Consider the following 17,810-nt stretch of genomic DNA (forward strand, 5'->3'; position numbering starts at 1 on the left):
TGAGTGAATGCATTCTGAGATGAAACAGTACCATTGCTGGAATGCAATTCAAGGTGAAAATGGAACATTTTCCAACATCACCACTTCCAACATCATATTTTGAACAATTATTACTGGGTAATTTTCAACATGGCTTCAATATTACAACCATTACAAAATACAGCTTGGGCCATACAAGCCACTGAGTCGATCAAACTACCTGAATTCCGGCTGAGGTTTTATGTCCATGACACAGAATTTACAGCATCAAAAGAATATGGTGTGTACAACAAGCAAATATTACAAACCTAGCTTGTAAGAACAAATGACAACAAAAACACATCCAATGGCAAAATTTCAAAGAAATTACATTGTTTTTCAAATGTACCAATAAACAACACAAAGAAAAGAGGACTGTCTGATCAGTGCTCACCAAGAGGTGTGTATGGTTTGGCAGCTGGCTTGTTGTTGCTGGGCTGTGGTGGTGGAGGGGGTGTGGCAGCCTTATTGCTTCCTGCAACAAATGCACACCTTTTTGTAGCTCTAGAGTGATCACATAGTCCATAATTTCCTATGTATTATTTTTTCTTTTGTGATTACTAATACATTCTTTTTATTGTGTAGAACACAATTATGGTCTGTTTAAACAAAACACATAAATCAAAAAAAGTTAAAATAAGATTGAAAATCTTCATAATTTTACCTTGCCAGTTGAAAATTTAAACCTTAGAATTTGAATCAACTTAGAGAAAAAGCTATATAACAAATGATCATAGTTTCAAATCACTTATATCGGTTTGTATTACAAGGGGGTAAGTGTAGTAGTTGAAATAGTGACACAAATGCACATGCGATCCGTGATGAGTGTTAACTTAGACCATCCCTCGTTGTTTTTGGTGTGTATCACCCCTTGTAATACAAACCAATAATACCGATTTGAAATTATGGTTGTTCATTAAACAACATTTATCCTAAATTGAATAAAATTCTACGAATTAAAATTTGAAATGGCAAGGTAAAATTATGAGGATTCACAATCTCAATATCACTTTATTTGATTTACTTTTTAGCTAAAACTAAAATTCATTGGTACCTTTTCAAAGCAGAAAGACTATGGTCAATCTCTTATTCTGATTGTAACTGGGAGGCTAGGTTCATGCAGCTACAAGATTCATCCTAAACATGAATTTGTCTCCAAGACAAACAGCACACAATGAAAGTCTGATGAAGTGCACAACAATCTGAAATAACAGTTGGTCTTTGTCTCTTGTCATGTGATTATTACTGTAGGAAGGTTGGCAACTTGAAGAAAGAAAGACAAACAGAACCTAAAAAGAAGGTAAAATGATATAAAAGTGTATGTTTGAAAACAGATATGAGTGAGTGAGTGAGTTTTAGTTTTACGCCGCACTTAGCAATATTCCAGCTATATGGCGGCGGTCTGTAAATAATCGAGTCTGGACCAGACAATCCACTGATCAACAACATGAGCATCGATCTGCGTAATTGGGAACCGATGACATGTGTCAACCCAGTCAGCAAGCCTGACACCCCGATCCCGTTAGTCGCCTCTTACGACAAGCTGAGTCGCCTTTTATGGCAAGCATGGGTTGCTGAAGGCCTATTCTACCCCGGGACCTTCACGGGTGGAAAACAAAGATGTTACTTGCAGCAGCTCTTAGCACATGCAACAGGTGTTAAATTGGTAACTCACCAAACAACTCGGACATGGTGTTTGTGGCTGACTGTGCCATGTCAGTCAGCTCATTGCTAATGGTTGATATAATGGAGGAGGCTGGAGATGACCTGTCAGAGTCACGATCAGATAGGGACTAAAACAAACAGCAAACATTGTTAGCTTTGTGTATCATTCAACAGTACATCAAACCTCCCCAAGTACTCTATCACAACACCTAAAACTCTAAAGAATTTAATGGAAGTCTACAGTATTGTCAAAATGTTTTAGAAACTAGTATCTTAACACTCATGCTTCCTGTGCATGTAAAAGGTACCATCCCTCCAAAGTCTGTATATAATATACTAGAGTTGGGATATATCCCAGCCCATTCTTCTCTGATGCACTGTCACTCCAAAAGACAATTTCTAGATCTAGGTTAAGTGGGTTTGCCTTTCTGAGATGTAGGTGTGCTGTTTGTTGATCATGGCTTGCAGTGTTGCTTGTTAATATATCATAAGTTGCCTGCACCTCACCTGCATCATTTTGAATAAGAACACAGGATGTCAGAATGTGAAGTAGAAGCATTATTGTAGGAAACACTGTCTGCCCCGACTTGGGGTAGTCTGGGCTTTCAGCTTGCAGTTATATCAACATATCTGACATGGATGCCAGGGCCTTGAAGTCTTGATCACCATATTGGTCTTTTTCACCTTCAACATTGTCAAGGACATCTTTAGACAGGGAGGAGCACTGAGTGCATCTTGTATAGAGCATACAAAGCCTGTGGGTATCTTTCTTGTACATGTGGCACAAACACTTCTTGCAAGAAAGAGAAGGCAGAGCTGGCATTGTGGTGACCCTTGATTTACTCAACTATTATCACAAAAACCCAACTCCAGAAACAATGTAAAGCTTCTGCTGGAATGGATAAGTAAAGCTAAAAATCCTAAATGAAGATTTATCTGGTGATGACTACTTCCAAAACAGTTGCAAATAGAATTGAGAAATGATGTATAGATTGATTCACTGGATGAAATAGAGGTCTTTTCATGCCTAGGACATAACTTCCATTAATAACCTGAAGAATTCTAAAGGCTAAATAGTTTACACAAAAATGAACCTTTCTGTCTTGCACTTTTTTCATCATAAAATTTTAATAATAAAAAGTGTTTGTGAACTTGTTTTATAGACATAACAGTATGTATATCAGAAGTAACTAATTTAATTTCCGTGTTTCATATTATCCACATTATTTAAAAGTTTCATGTCAACAATAAACACACCATGGCTAATGTCCCCTGGAAATGACGTCATTGGTGCTCAACTGATTTACAAATGGCAAATGTCATGAAAATTAAATACATCGTAATTCCATCCAGTTTTTGCATCTGCTCATTGTTGGGCAAATGCATTGAAAATTACATGTATCATAATTCCATCCAGTTTTTGCACAAGACAAATCACTATTCATTGCATTTTGAATAATTTATAGCATTCTTAGTTCAAATGTTGAATTATACTGGGAGAACTGAGTTGTACAAGTATCAGCTGCTGTGCTGAGAAACATGTTTGGAATGTTGTCGATCTCATATTTCACACAGGCCTATGTAGACATCAACATTCTATCTGCCACTACATTCCCTCCATATCAAATGTCGAATGCATAACGACAGTGAACTCATTGGATTGTTCAGACTCAAAAGGACAATGACAGTATTTATGTAAATTATTCTACAGCAAGTAAACGCACTCAAGTATAGAGTTGCTGCCTACCCTAAATCCCTTTTTAGTAGATCCACTTGAGCCACCACTAGACGTGCTACCCCCTCTCTGCTGGCGATTCAGAAGGCTTCTATTTACACCTGGGAGATTAGGACTGATGCGGGGTTTCTCATATGTCTCGAACGCAGAGTTGTTGCTTCGTGTTACTCCTTGGGGTAAAGGTGATTTTCTTAGTGGGTCAGAGACATTCTGTGCCCAACCTGCAGTATCTGGTCGACTGAAAGAAACACATTCATGATAAGGGTTGACATTAAAACAATACATATGATGGGAGCTTGAAAAAGTGAAAAACATCAAAAACCACTGTTTTACCTCAATCAGATAATGACAGCACAATATATTAATCTCACCTGTGTGAATGACTGGTGACAGTTACATTACCGGAATCATAACGGAATACTGTGTTTTCGTCCTGAAATTTAAGATACAAATTTAATGGCATAAAAAACAATTCTTTCAACATACACTGACATGAGACAAAACTACAACAAAAAGCTTTGTGCCATGTTTGAAAATGTGACTTCTTAGTGGCCTGACATTACACAGGTCACAGTAAGGTTCCTGTGATTAACAAGACTCCACGAGATCTTGTGTACTGAGTTCCATTACGCTTGTTTAAATACCTTACTATACTTTTTGTTAATTCAACAACTAAATTACTTACCTCTACATCCTTGCTGTTCCTGTCTCGTGGAGGTGAACCATGGCTGTAGGTAGGACTTGAGGATTCTGAGGAACTGAGATCACTGTCTGGGAGAGACAAAGCCGAGTCACTGGTTGTTGTGATTGTCTCAGGGACATGCAACTTGTTGGGGGGACAGAAGACTTTTGACTCATCTACAGCCAACACTTGATTCTCTGGGAGAAATGCTGAACAGACGTAAAATTCAAATGTACTACAAAATTTTCGCCACATGGATCTGTCTGATGGCTTGATTTGTATATTCTACATTTTAGAGTCAAAATTTCATTTAATACTTATCCTGTTTCATACTATTTACTTTTTGCTTATCTCTCTCATAATCCAAGATTCAGTAGAAACATGCCTTACCACTGATCATGTGTGTAAGCCTCCCATATGGCTTGCCTGTGACTGTCTCTCTATTTTCATAGTTCTAAATAGTTAAACAAGAGTCATCAGAAGATGACATATCCCCCCCAGTCGCCAAACGTTTGAAAGGACAAATCACCTGACAGTTACTTATTGTGCTTTTAGACAAAGTTTGAATTGTGTCCATGGAATTCATTAAACATATAAATGCCATATATTGTAATCAGAAAATGTCACCATTTCAAGATATGTCTCATACATCTGCCAAGATCTTTTGAATGATATGAAATGGTTTTCAAGTTATGCTCCGGAAATGAAGTCCGAAACGTGTCCATGGAAACCCAGAAAATAATAAATCACAAAAACCTGTAAATACCAAAAAGCACCACTTTGGTGTCTGCCACACATATATAACAATTTTTACTGACAGATATTCAGAAGTTTTTGAGTTCTGCTCCAAAAATGAAACACATCTCTCACTTTTGAGACTAAGTACGAAACGCTTCCATTGAAACCAAGAAACTAAGAACTCACAAAAACCACTTTAGGTTCCGATTGATATATCTACCAAGTCTTGCAGAAAAATATTGAACAGTTTTTGAGTTCTGCTCCGGAAACGAAGCCCATCCCATCATTAGACTAACACCGAAATGTTCCATAGAAAAACAAAAAAAATATAAATGCCAAAAATCTGTAAATAGCAAAAGGCATAACCACAGGTTAAGATTATTATATCTATCAAGTTTGGTCTAAAGATATTGAATGGTGTCTGAGTTATGCTCCGGAAACAAAATGATTTCGGATGGGCGGGCAGATGGGCAGAAGGACAGAAGGACAGACAGACGAGGCGTCTACAATATCCCTCCGCATTACATGCTGTGGGGATAAAAAGGGATGTCTCCTCCTTTGGAACTGAAGAAGTAAATCATAGAGATTTTGTGGATCCCTAAATGTCTTAAGATGATCCGTATATGTTAGGTTGTAAATTTCATTGAACTGTATCACTCATGCTCTAAATTACATAGTAAACATGGGTGTATGGATTCTCAGTCAGTCAAGTCATGTCATGTCCTCAGTTTACGAGACAGTAACATGATTTCCTCGACTCTACATGATAGTGGATGAGAATTATCATTTTGAAGGAGCTGTCAATTGTTGCGCTGTAACCAAAGGCCCTATTTGGTGAATACCAGCAACACTGTGGTTGAAAGACAATGCCAGACTTCCAGAAACACCTGTCCATAATGAGTGTGATTGGGGCAGTGGCCATGAAGTGAGAGTGGATGCCATGGCTCTCACTTCATGCAGTGTGAATGCCATAGCAGTCCAACCTCTCTGTAAGCTCTGAAAAATACTGCTCTCACAAAAAATCATTTTGTTGAACTGAAGACTACTGTAGTTTGGTGATCAAGGTATAAATAACCTCTTGAACTTCCTTCTTCTTAAAGCTGTTCTTTTCAGGTATTTTCAAAGAAATATGACTGAACACTGATAAAACTTCTGTATTTGAGTTGATGTCTGCTAGCTAAAGGCTTGCTGGGGTTTATAAGCACTGGTCAGATGTTGAGGGGCTACATTTTCCCATGCCATTGCACTTACTTACTGCTGTTCATCTTCTAGTTAACGAGACCTCCAAATTGTGATGAGTTCTAGAACCAAAGTGAAGTTAACTCCACCATCCACTACCTAAAGTGAAGTATTAGCAGAAAGCTTAAATGTTCTGTAGCTTGAGGATGAGTATCCTTTTGTCTTTCAAACTGGAAAAATTGTTTCCATTTATCATCAGTGAGACTGCTATTAGATATTTTGAGATCTACAGAGGCATCCCTGACTGCTTGTGCTGAACATCCTCCTCTGATAAGACAGTGAAATTGAAAAAAGTGTTCAGTAAGGTTGTCTTGAGTAAGGATGAAGAAAATTTGGCCAGTATGGAAACATTAGTCTTGGTCTTCCTGCTGTCACCATCAGACCTGGCAACCACTTTCTCAATGGCCAGGAAGGCAGAAACAAAAGTTAGTCTTAGGATCCTCATTTGCACAATCTTCCAAAAGACTCTTGGAATGAGCATTAGTTGATGTAGCACATGTTAGTAAAGACATTCCCCAGATATCACGCTCATATCAACATTCCATGCCAAATGGTCCGGAACTGGAGATACGAAAGTTGCTGTCTGTTTGTTGAATCTTATTGCAAACAGATCTATCAGCAAATAACTTTGTTCATGAGCTGCCAAATAAAATGCTTCTCAATGTTACATCCTTTCTGTTGGTGATGGTTTGTTTGGTAGCTCCTAGAATGTGTCTTGCTCTCATCTTAAGTTTGGACTGTCTGTCTCTTCATACAGCTAAAATGTCGAGCATGAAAGACTTGTTGACCTTGTTGTGCCTTTTAAGTTGATGTAAATGGGCTGAAACTACTTTGCCAGTGCAGATCATCAGGAACTTGTTCTTGAGTTGTTGAGCCAAGTGAGACATGGCTCTGACTGTCGCTTCTGTGTTAAAGCAAGCTCCCAAACTGTGCATTAAAGTGACTACAAGTAGATGGGGCACATACATCAGCCCTTGCAAAATGGGTTCAGACCTTCAACTTGACAGTCTACCAAAGAATGTGTTTTTCAGATTATCAGAGGACACATTGTGAGATCCTAATGATGCCAAAGTGGTCTGTGGGACCGAAAAATAGGCCTTAACTAAAGTCTGAGTCTCACCATAAATGTTGCGCTGTGGAGTCCTTGTATCACCTGCAGCTGTTTTACTGTTGCTTTATTGTTGAGTTGATGGTAGATAACTCTGGATTTATATACACTGATATTCTGGTACTTCAATGCAATGTACAACCATAAGATCTTGTGAAGAAAGAACATCTGTCTTCTAATACTTGTTAAATAAATCTTTGTGGGTTAACAACTGATGTTTGAGTAGCTTTGATCATTGAAGAGCAGCAGTTTCACTTATCATGAAAATGTGCCTCTATGGGTTTTGTTACCTTTCGTAACAACACAGGGTCATATATGTCCCTAAGGAAGTTTCCTGATGTTGACCTTCTGCATGATCCAAAGAAACTTCCCAGATCCTTGTTGCATGGGAATGAGAAACACTTCTTGATGATCTATGCCAAGAAAATCATTTGGCCTCATTAGGTTGTTGAAATCAATCATGTTGCAAATTGTCAGAATTTCTTGCTTGCATTCTTCTGTGGTACCAGAAAAATTGTTTGTCTTTGTCAATGTGAATCTTCTTTCCTTAGCTTTCTGAATACCATATAATAGACTTCTAAACTGAGTTATGGGAATCAGTTGTCTGTACATGTTCACAGTTTGTACTGTCTAAATCAGCATTTGTTCTTTGAAATCTTAAATGACCTTTTATTCGAACTTTGAATACAAACCCCCTGGGCACCCCCGAGTTGATGTAGCAGGGGCTTTGAGGAGAGGTCCAACCACTGAGTACTTGTAATTGAACTCAGCAAAGTATGCTATGCTGAAGAAGAGAACAAACTTGATCTGATATTAACTCTTGGTTCCTCTTCTGGCAACATTCAGGAAAGGAACAGTCTTTCCAAGTCTGTTAGCGAGTTCTTCAAAGAATTCAACATGGCCTTTTCAACAGCAACAGACATGTCTAGTCCAAGGGAAGAAAATCTGGTAGTAGTATCTAGCTACACGAACTTCTACCTTCTTCTCAACTTTGTATCACACATGAGAGAGAGTCTTCATAAATTTCTCACTTTCTTTGAGTGGCATGTTTAGAAATTGGTGAGTCAGATAAGGACAAACTTTATGGATGAACGACATCTCTATTCAGGTGGCGCGACGTTTCAATACAGATTCTTGTATCATCGTCAAGCAAGTATGATAAGATAAGTTTAAACTTTATGGATGAACAACTTCCTTATTCAGGTGGAGGAATGTGTGCATGCATAGAGGAAGCATACAGGTGAGATGATATTGTACTTAACAAAATATTTACGATAAGTGTTTTTTTATCATGTGGGACAATATAAATGGTAGGATATGCAACGGCTGTTGTGTGGGAAAGATTAAGAAAATTAAAATCCATAAAATATGTAAGTTATATATGACAACTTCCAAATGCTGCTAAAAGGCATAATACAAATCTTGATGGAACATAAAGAAAGCTGAAACTTGACTAATAAATGATTGTACTGAGATCAATGATGGCACTTAAGTTCTGCGACCTAATGAAGACTCTACAAACTTCGACAGTGGTTTGTTTGTTTGTTGCTGAATGTCACACTGAGCAACTTAAAAATGTGGCATCAGAGTTGTCCCCATCTGTGTGATAACATTATATATTGGGATGGCTTTCAATAAGGATCACAGACATCAATAGTCATAGACTAAACATCGATGGGGAATCTCTAAATATCAGAGAGTTAACCCAATGCAAAACTGACAAAACAGACCTTAAAGATATTAACATATTTCACATCATTGGTGAGTCATTTATGAATGGATTACTAACAAATACAGCATACTGACTGCAATTTGGAAGCAACCCATGAATAAAGACATAACTTTGTGTGGTGAATGTGTAAAGTAAATGCTATTTCATCACCATCGTAAAATATTATTGCTGACAAATTCTTCCCACTGACAATATTTCTGATTTCTGATATTCAAGTTTACGCAGATCACACCGAGAAACATATCATTGTTGCATTGTTTGAGAATGTGGATAATAAAAATGTAAGTCTTAACTATAATCATGCAAGTAAACATCTGGCATGGTTGAGAAAACCAATTACAGTAGTAATGGCAAGTTACAAGTGAAGCAAACAACAAGTAGCACATCACTGCTCACTACTAACTGACCTGGAGACTCCCCATCAATCTCACTGTTGACCATATCAGTTACAAAGTCACTGAGGGAGGAATAGGATGAGCTGGTGCTCTCAGCACCTTCACTGTCACTGCCACTCTCATCTGTAACAAACACCCTTTCTTCAGACAGGGCCTGCACAAACAATTTACTACTTCATTCAAAATGAGAAAGCTTGCATATCAACAGACAATTTTATTAAAATCTAAATATTTTAGATATTTAAATACTTACCTTACCATAGGTCTTATGAATATTACCTCAAGCTCCGCTTAAAAGAGATCACACAGTTGTTGATTAAAAATTCTTCTAGAATGGCAGCCTCAAGAAACAAAGAGTATATCGGAACAGAAATGACAATATCTCCCCTCTCGTGCAAGTGAAGTCAACCCCCAAATCACTAAAAAAATCAGAGGAACCCAAAGGAAAACATATACACGAAGCGAAAGTTAACCTTAAGACCAACAGGTACTTTACCCTAAGGTAAAGAGAAGTAGTTACCTAGTGGGGTAGGTTGGGTGAGTTGCAAGGGAACTACCAAAAGACATTCGTAACCACTCGTCTCTTTCCATGACCTATAGTATTCCCAGAAATTATTGAGAATCATGTTGCGTCATGTAACTCATTACGTTTATTAACTTCTGGCGTTTTACTTACATAAACATGTTAAAACATCATCCTTTTACAGTCTCAGTCTTGTATTAGTACTTTGTTCGACCCCCTCGCTCAGCAATGCATGCCTGAATACGCCTAGGCACACTACCCATCAAAGTTTGTAGGTAATCGTGTGACAGGGTATCCCAATATTGGACCACCTTGGCCTTCATATCTTCAATATTTCTCAGTCCCTTTTGGTTTATTCTGTCCTTCATGACTCCCCACACATTCTCAATTGGGTTTAGGTCTGGGCTGTAACTGGGCCAGTCTAAAACTTGAACATTTTCGCCCGACAACCACTGTTTTGTGTAGCGCGCAGTGTTTTGGGTCATTATCATGTTGGAAAATCCAATCATCTTCATACAATGTTTGTGCTGTCGGAAGAAGGTGACCATTTAGAATGTCAACGTATCTTTCTTTTGTCAAGTTTCCCGTGAAAACACACAATGGCGTCACTCCGCGAGCCGATATGCCACCCCACATGTGAAACTTCGGGCTATGTTTTGGTCGCTGGTAGATAGGTTTGACAGTATCTTTGGTCCAAATTTTCACACAATTAGGGAAAAGCCAAACAGAACTTTCATCCGAAATGAAAACATTATCCCAATCTTGATTTTCATGAGCCCGACACCAGTTTAAACGTTTTTCCTTTTGTGCATCTTTCATCAACGGCGAGGGAATTCCACGTTTTTTCACCCAATTAAGTCTCTGTAATTCCTGCCTGACTGTTTCATTGCATACCTGAGGACTTCCTCTGCTAATCATTTCATTTCTGATGTTCTCAACACTTTTCAATTTGCCCCTACTCACAATCTGCCCAAGTCTTCGGCGATCCACAACACTGAATTTCCTAGGCCGACCTGCCCCTGCTTTGTGCTCTATCCCGGTTCCTGTTTGAATATTCTTCAAAGTTCTGTATACTGTAGACAGAGGAATACCATGTCTACAAGCTAACACTTTAGCATCAGCCTCACCCCTTTCAAAATTATCTAGAATGAGCTTTCTTTTCTCTCTTGCTGTAAATTCTGCCATGTCAACACAGGAAGCCGTCTGCTCAGACAAGGGAGATAACTCTTGACGTAATGAGCTGCCTTCTAAGTCTTCAAGAGTTGTCTCCCTTATTTAGTATGCTTAGTGCATAGTGAAAGCCCTTTTTCCACTCTTAGCATCATTAGAAAAAAAACAAAGATTTTCTCAATAATTTCTGGGAACACTGTACAAGAAGACTCATACAAGAATCATGGCAAGCCAATCAAATTGCACGTAGTAAATCGCATTTCAAACCATGAAAATGGTGAGACTGTTGAACTTTCAAACTTCGCTAAACTATACCAAGCATAATTTAAACATAAACTTTGAGCTTAAGGATGAACAACTTTCAACACTAAAACATACATGTAAAAGTAATGACCGTATTGCTTATTTGTCCATGGGATGTTGGATATTGTAAGAGCCATGTTTGGAAAGTTATCTTTCCTGGAAATAGTACTAGACAATTTTTTATCTCCATGTCTGTTTGCGCTTAGACAGGACCAAGTCGTAAACATGGCCACGAGAGGGGTACGAGATGCCATCCGGTTTGCCAGAATGACACGAGTAGATACGAATGTACCAATTGAGTGAGTGAGTGAGTTTAGTTTTACGCTGCACTGAGCAATATTCCAGCTATATGGTGGCGGTCTGTAAATAATCGAGTCTGGACCAGATAATCCACTGATCAACAACATGAGCTGCGATCTGCGCAATTGGGAACCGATGACATGTGTCAACCAAGTCAGTGAGCCTGACCACCCGATCCCGTTAGTCGCCTCTTACGACAAGCATAGTCGCCTTTTATGGCAAGCATGGGTTGCTGAAGGCCTATTCTACCCCGGGGCCTTCACGGGTCACAAATGTACCCAAAAACTGATGTCCCTGGACATCCTCAACAGCCAAGTCCCGCAGGTAGTGTCTGGCAAAGACACAAGAGGTCTTCCAGAGACAACCATCCATGATGGTCAGAACAGAGCAGTTCCTGTGGAATGCCATGGTCGATGCCAGGGCCCTAATCTCATACAGGTTGTTGACTGCTGGGTGAGGGAGATCTTCTGCATTGCAGACAGCCTGGTTGGTAATACGCAGCCAGAGAGCAACAGTGTTCCTATTAACTTCACCCTTTACCCCAGAGAACTGGATTAACAGTCTCTTGCGATATTGTCTCCTGGATGAAGACCGGGAAATGTATGTCTTCAGAGCCCTCAAGGTACACAGTAGCTGTTCACCAGTGTCGTGGGGCCCTAAAATGGAAGACAAAGGAGGAACAGTAAACATCCTATCTGCTTGACCCAGCAGCTGGTTCCTGGCCACGAAGTCCTAGAGCAGTCCCAAATGAACTTTTCCCTGCCAAGACCGCTTGAAACACTCTCTGGTGACATCCAAAGCATGGATTTCACTAACCCTGGCAGCTGCGGCCAGGACCTGAAGAAAAGCTCTCTTTCTGGAGAGGTTCTCAAACAAGGCAGAGTATAAAGGCTCATGAGGAGGACCTCTGAAGTTACAAAGAACGACGTTCAAGGTCCAAGCGGTAACCAAACCTAGGTTCGAGCCTCCAGCTTGAATGCTTTAAGCATGGCGATGAGCTCAGGCACCTTGGGTATCTTCCTGTCTCACTTGACTGCCAAAACAAGATGAGCGCCGATAGGTAAGTATTGACAATACTACCTTTGAGGTGCAAAGATTTCCAAAGAAAAACTAACTCTGCCACAAACTGCCCAAGCCACCGGGTCTGGAATTGCTGACACATACACCAAAAGTTAATGGTTGAAATGTGTCCCTGGTTGCCAATCAGCCAAACCACCATGCGGTTGTCCAATGCAATCAGGAGATAGGTGTACTTCAGGAGGGGTGCCCAGTGTTGGACCACTAGTATGACTGCTTGGAGTTTCAAGCTGCTGATGTGCCATCCTGACTCAGCATTGGAGTCTTCCTTTCGGGAAGGAACAGGCAGATCCAGTGCAAAGCACATCCCTAGTCACTGCCAAAGCCAACCCAAGGTGCACCAATAAATCATGCAAGACCCTGCCCTGCCACTGAAATAAAGTGGTAAGATGAATCAATGTCCTCAGCCAAATCCAACACCACTACCAAAGAAGCAGAGGTCAATGCTGAAACCGACATTAACATATGCTTAAGTTCCGTATCTATCACCAGCATCTCATAATCTTCACTCTGTACAATGACTGAGGGGATCTCAAGAAGGACTAATCCAGGGTAGAGCCAATCATCCAATCATCAGCAAAATCCAAACTGTCTATCCACCTAACGTCTGGGGGAGTGAGACATAGAGCAAGACCAATTGTGGCAGTGATTGGCGTCAGAACTACAACATGGAGACTTGGAACAGGGGCACTGTCTGGGCAATAAGGAAGGGGAACATCAAAAACAGCATGAACACTCAGCTTCCAAACATTAGGAACATTCCTCTAACAATAGGCGCCACAAATCTTCCTCTCTAGAAACCATAGACAAAGGTAACTGTTTAGGAATATGATGAGCAGAAAATGGTGTTAGCATCAGCGTTGGAGGTGGCCCTGATTAGTGCAAGAGAACCATAGTATCAGTGCTAAGTAAGGAAGGAGTCGGCGCTATAACGGCACTAGACGAAGAGAGTGTCAGCACTTTTAAGGAAGAAACTTGGGCAGCAGCAGCAGGCAGGCACCTCTGGATAAAATAAGGCATCCAGCTGAGAAAGATCATTGAAAGCATCAGATGAGCCTTGAACCTCTGCCATCAGCGGTCGAGACGCAGGTGTAGAACCACAATTAGACATCTGTTCTGCCACAGGAAATTAATGTTCATCTGGAGTCTGTGGAAAATATGTACAGGTACCAAAGAGGTAGGTGAAGTCTTCTTTCTGATATGAGTGTGAATGTGAACGGAAATTGGAAATTGTAACTATAAATTGTATATTTATATACTTATCCTATCTCACGTTATGCATCTCTCTTCCTCTCTTCGACCCAGTGTGGAAACGTGCTGTCAGCTAAGTTGAATCAAATCTTCTTGGCCTCTGACCACCCGACCTCTGCACCCATCCTGTCAATCATCCTGCGCGCACAGCTGATCACATGACATTCTCTACTTGTCATTCTCTTCTTGGAGCGCCAAGCAATCTGTGATGCGGGGAAGGAAGGGTGATTGTTGAGACCGCATCACTTCAGAGTGAATCAAAGCGTTCGCATAAAGTGGATGGGAAAACACCATATCGATTCCAACCCTACCACTTAAAGTGAATCGCCGAATCGGACTCAATCAGCTGAGCTGCAACCACATTATGCCTTGAGTGGTAGACCGAATCACACTAGAGAGTTTGTGAGTCGATGGATCGGTCACATGAATTGATGAATACTGCGGTATAGTCACAACAGACACAATGAAGGTTGTGGTTGTGATAAAACCACCACACATGGTGGCAACGATGATTCGCCCACATCCTGCAAGGCCTCCAAACTACTAGGACAAACAATCGTCTCAAATTCTCACTCAGATATAAGTCCAAGGTCTCATTCAAAAAAGCTTCATCTGCTAATTTCGAAGATGACCGCATAGCAACTAATTTGTGTTGTTCTTTCCTTGACTTTTAGGAGCAGATTGCCCATATTCTGTCCGCCGACGATCTCCATCCGACGACTGTCTATTAGCTACCTGCCAATACAGAGAAACTCCTCATCTGACGTCTAGTTTCTATTACATTGACTGCAATGTTACGCTTCTTAGGTACCTTCTCTTTAGATTCACCCATGTTTATTCACAATTCCAACTTATATCTTCACAGACACAACACGCGTCCACACTGTGGTGCGACAAGAAAGAGAAATGACCAGCAGAGAATGTCATGTGATCGGCTGCGCGTGCAGGATGATTGACAGGCATCTATTGTGGGGGCAGAGGTCAGGTGGTCAGAGGCCAAGAAGATTTGATTCAACTTAGCTGACAGCACGTTTTCACACTGGGTCGAAGAGAGGAAGAGAGAGATGCATAACGTGAGATCGGATAAGTTTAAAAATTTAAGGATCAAGAACACATGAAACCATGCATGGATATTATGTTGAAAGAGACATATGAGTACACAAGGAAGTACATGACAAGAGGAAAAAACACTTGTGACACAGGAACACACCCCAAACTGAAGTGAGAGACACGAGGCAGCAAAGGTTGATGAAATTTATTATAATTCCTCTTCACCTACACATAGAAGACAAAGGACATACAAAACAAACATACCAAACACACATGTTAACTTTAATAGATGAAGTTGTAGCATGTAACCGTTTGTGAAACAAAACGTGTGGCATGTTGCACACTTGAAGTAAAAGTGATTATGGATAGACCTCGCTTGTGTGGGAGGGGAGATCTTATCACTTCCTATAAACATGTTGATTCACAGCAGCCATTCTAAAAGAATGGCAAATCAACAACTGTCTGATCTCTTTTAAGGGGAGCTTGAGGTAATACGCATAAGACCTTTGATAAGGTAAGTAAAAAGTTGAACAACAGATGAATGCAGCTGTCTGCCCCCTGTAGAATGCTCCTACATTGTGATGTAATGCAAAATTGTTCAATTTTGAGGGGGCAGACTAGGATGGCACAGTGACGCCAATACATTGTGACGTAATGCAAAAAGAGTACACTATTGTGTCATAAAGTACTGTCGGATCCTTTTATCTTTCACGGAAGCATCTTAGAATCTCCAGCTAACCACTAATAGTGTGTATCAAATTGTCCTCATACTGCCACTGACAGCAAAAAATAACAAAATCCTCAATTCAGATCCATGTAGCTTGGCTCTATATATTACAAAAAAAAAAGAGCCAAAATATACATCCACTTCTGCGATAGCACTATAAGGCGTTATTTGTATTAGGTTGTGACTGCAATACCCAAAAAGTTATATCAATCACACTTATTACATACAACTGTTATATACAATAGGAATGTGTACTGCAGGAAGAAAATAGCAACTCAATATTTTCCAATTCCGTATCTCCATATATTGCACAAGACATAGTTTTGATTGGTCAAAATGCATAAAACAGCAGTTATTGTATGTACAAGAAAAATATGTACAATCATCTTTGAATAACAAGCTGTAAGATTCTTTGATGTTGAGTATCGTTTGAAAGCTCTGAACATGAAATGCCAAAACATCCAAAAGAATTGTTTATCAAATAACATTGCGCAAAATAGCTGGCAGTGTTGAACGTGCCTCAAAATATGGTGAACTGAAATGTAATACATGTCAGACATCATGAAAAATGAGATTTAATAAATGAGCCATATGTCTGGTTCTTAAAATTATATATCATTTCGACATGACAACTGCCTGGACAGTTGTCCAGACAGAGATGTTGAATGGGTTAATTATCAATGAGAGAAACTACCATGTTTGTTGGATATATTCTTTTTTTTTATTTTGTTTTTTGGGTAGTTTTAGTTCCTACAATGTTTCAAATGAAGTACATGAATTGAACATTTTAAATGAATTCTTACAATTCTAAATACATTTGTTCAATTCAAAGTTCAATCAGACACTATTTCAGGAAGCAACTGTCTGGTGGACATTTTTGAAAAGGTAACAGCACAAGAATCCTAATAGTGGAATGCTCACCTGTAGGTATTTCATCACTGTGAATTTCATTGGCTGAGGAGATGGCAGCACCCAAAGATGAATTCTCATCATACACTCTGAAGTCTATAGGTTGTAGCTGATGAGCATACCACTTGGGTTTGTCTCCAATCAGAGATGGATCATATACTGCTGTCTGTACACGTAGATACACCACATTCTGTGGACTCAAAGACCACTCTGCAAAATATTCCACAGCCTGAAACAAAACATAGAGACACATTAGCTATTAGTTATCTTAAATTACAATGTTACAAGTCAGAACAAATTTATTTAATCGATTGACAAAAAGACTCACAACTGCATTACTGCATTGGAACATTTCCACTCAAATTTCACCAATGGGCGATCTTTTTGTTGTGAGGAGCAATAACTCTCCTTTAAAAATGATATAAACGCCAGTCCAACTTCTCGCTTCTGGTCTGGTCCCTGACTCAATGTGCACTGCGACAATATGCTACATGTAAAGACAGAACCCAGCTTACACGTTGCTGTGTTCACATTCACTGAAAAACTATCGTTTACGACGAAAAGTCATTAACTGACACGTTTTGCTTTCATTTTTTGTTTAGAAAAGCATCATTTGTTTAAAGGTCACATGCAACCAAAAAATCAAAGATACTTAAAACACATTTATCACTTATTCATGACATATAATATACATTGCTGCTTTTAAAAAAACAAATAAACAAAATTATAAGCGTACAATCGCGATTCAAGAGTGCAATATTTTGTACTTGGGCTTACTTGCCCCGAAACGAAGCCCTCGGGAGACCGAACACAGTCATAGCGGGTGGATATGCACCCAAGTTTAACGACGGCTTCCGATTGGCTGTTTCAATTGCTGACATGCTGAGGGTTCATTGTACAGAAAGATGATCCGTTTGATGGGCATTTTAGAAGTATAGCCAGTCATAAGAAAGTAAGATTCTTTATGGATAACAACTTCTTTTTGTGTACTTGATTCGTCGTTTCAGTATGGATTCATATACTGTTGTCAAACACTAAAAGAAGTCGTTATCCATGAAGAATGTATATAGAGATGTTGAGTTTGGAAAATACATGTTCTCTGAATTTGCGCTCGATCCACTAAGAAATCATCTCAGTAGAGATGGTAAACTACTGCGTAACTGGAATCTGTCATTCGTCCAAGTACAA

At 39.6% G+C, this 17,810-nt stretch overlaps 1 protein-coding gene across 9 annotated transcripts in view; it reads right to left on the bottom strand.

Annotated features, from left to right (window-relative positions):
- The window catches only part of LOC137261938 (MAP kinase-activating death domain protein-like), a 108,580-nt gene that overhangs the window by 42,355 nt on the left and 48,415 nt on the right, over nucleotides 1-17,810 (bottom strand). For all 9 annotated transcript variants that reach the window (XM_067799748.1, XM_067799753.1, XM_067799754.1 and 6 more), the window contains exons 10-16: nucleotides 16,635-16,851; nucleotides 9,325-9,435; nucleotides 4,104-4,309; nucleotides 3,790-3,851; nucleotides 3,431-3,656; nucleotides 1,694-1,811; nucleotides 413-493 (exon numbers count right to left, since the gene is read on the bottom strand). In XM_067799748.1, the coding sequence (XP_067655849.1) occupies nucleotides 413-493; nucleotides 1,694-1,811; nucleotides 3,431-3,656; nucleotides 3,790-3,851; nucleotides 4,104-4,309; nucleotides 9,325-9,435; nucleotides 16,635-16,851 (1,021 nt within the window). The remainder of the gene's footprint in view (nucleotides 1-412; nucleotides 494-1,693; nucleotides 1,812-3,430; nucleotides 3,657-3,789; nucleotides 3,852-4,103; nucleotides 4,310-9,324; nucleotides 9,436-16,634; nucleotides 16,852-17,810) is intronic.

Source organism: Haliotis asinina, chromosome 14, assembly GCF_037392515.1.
Source record: "Haliotis asinina isolate JCU_RB_2024 chromosome 14, JCU_Hal_asi_v2, whole genome shotgun sequence".
Taxonomy (NCBI): Eukaryota; Metazoa; Mollusca; class Gastropoda; order Lepetellida; family Haliotidae; genus Haliotis; species Haliotis asinina.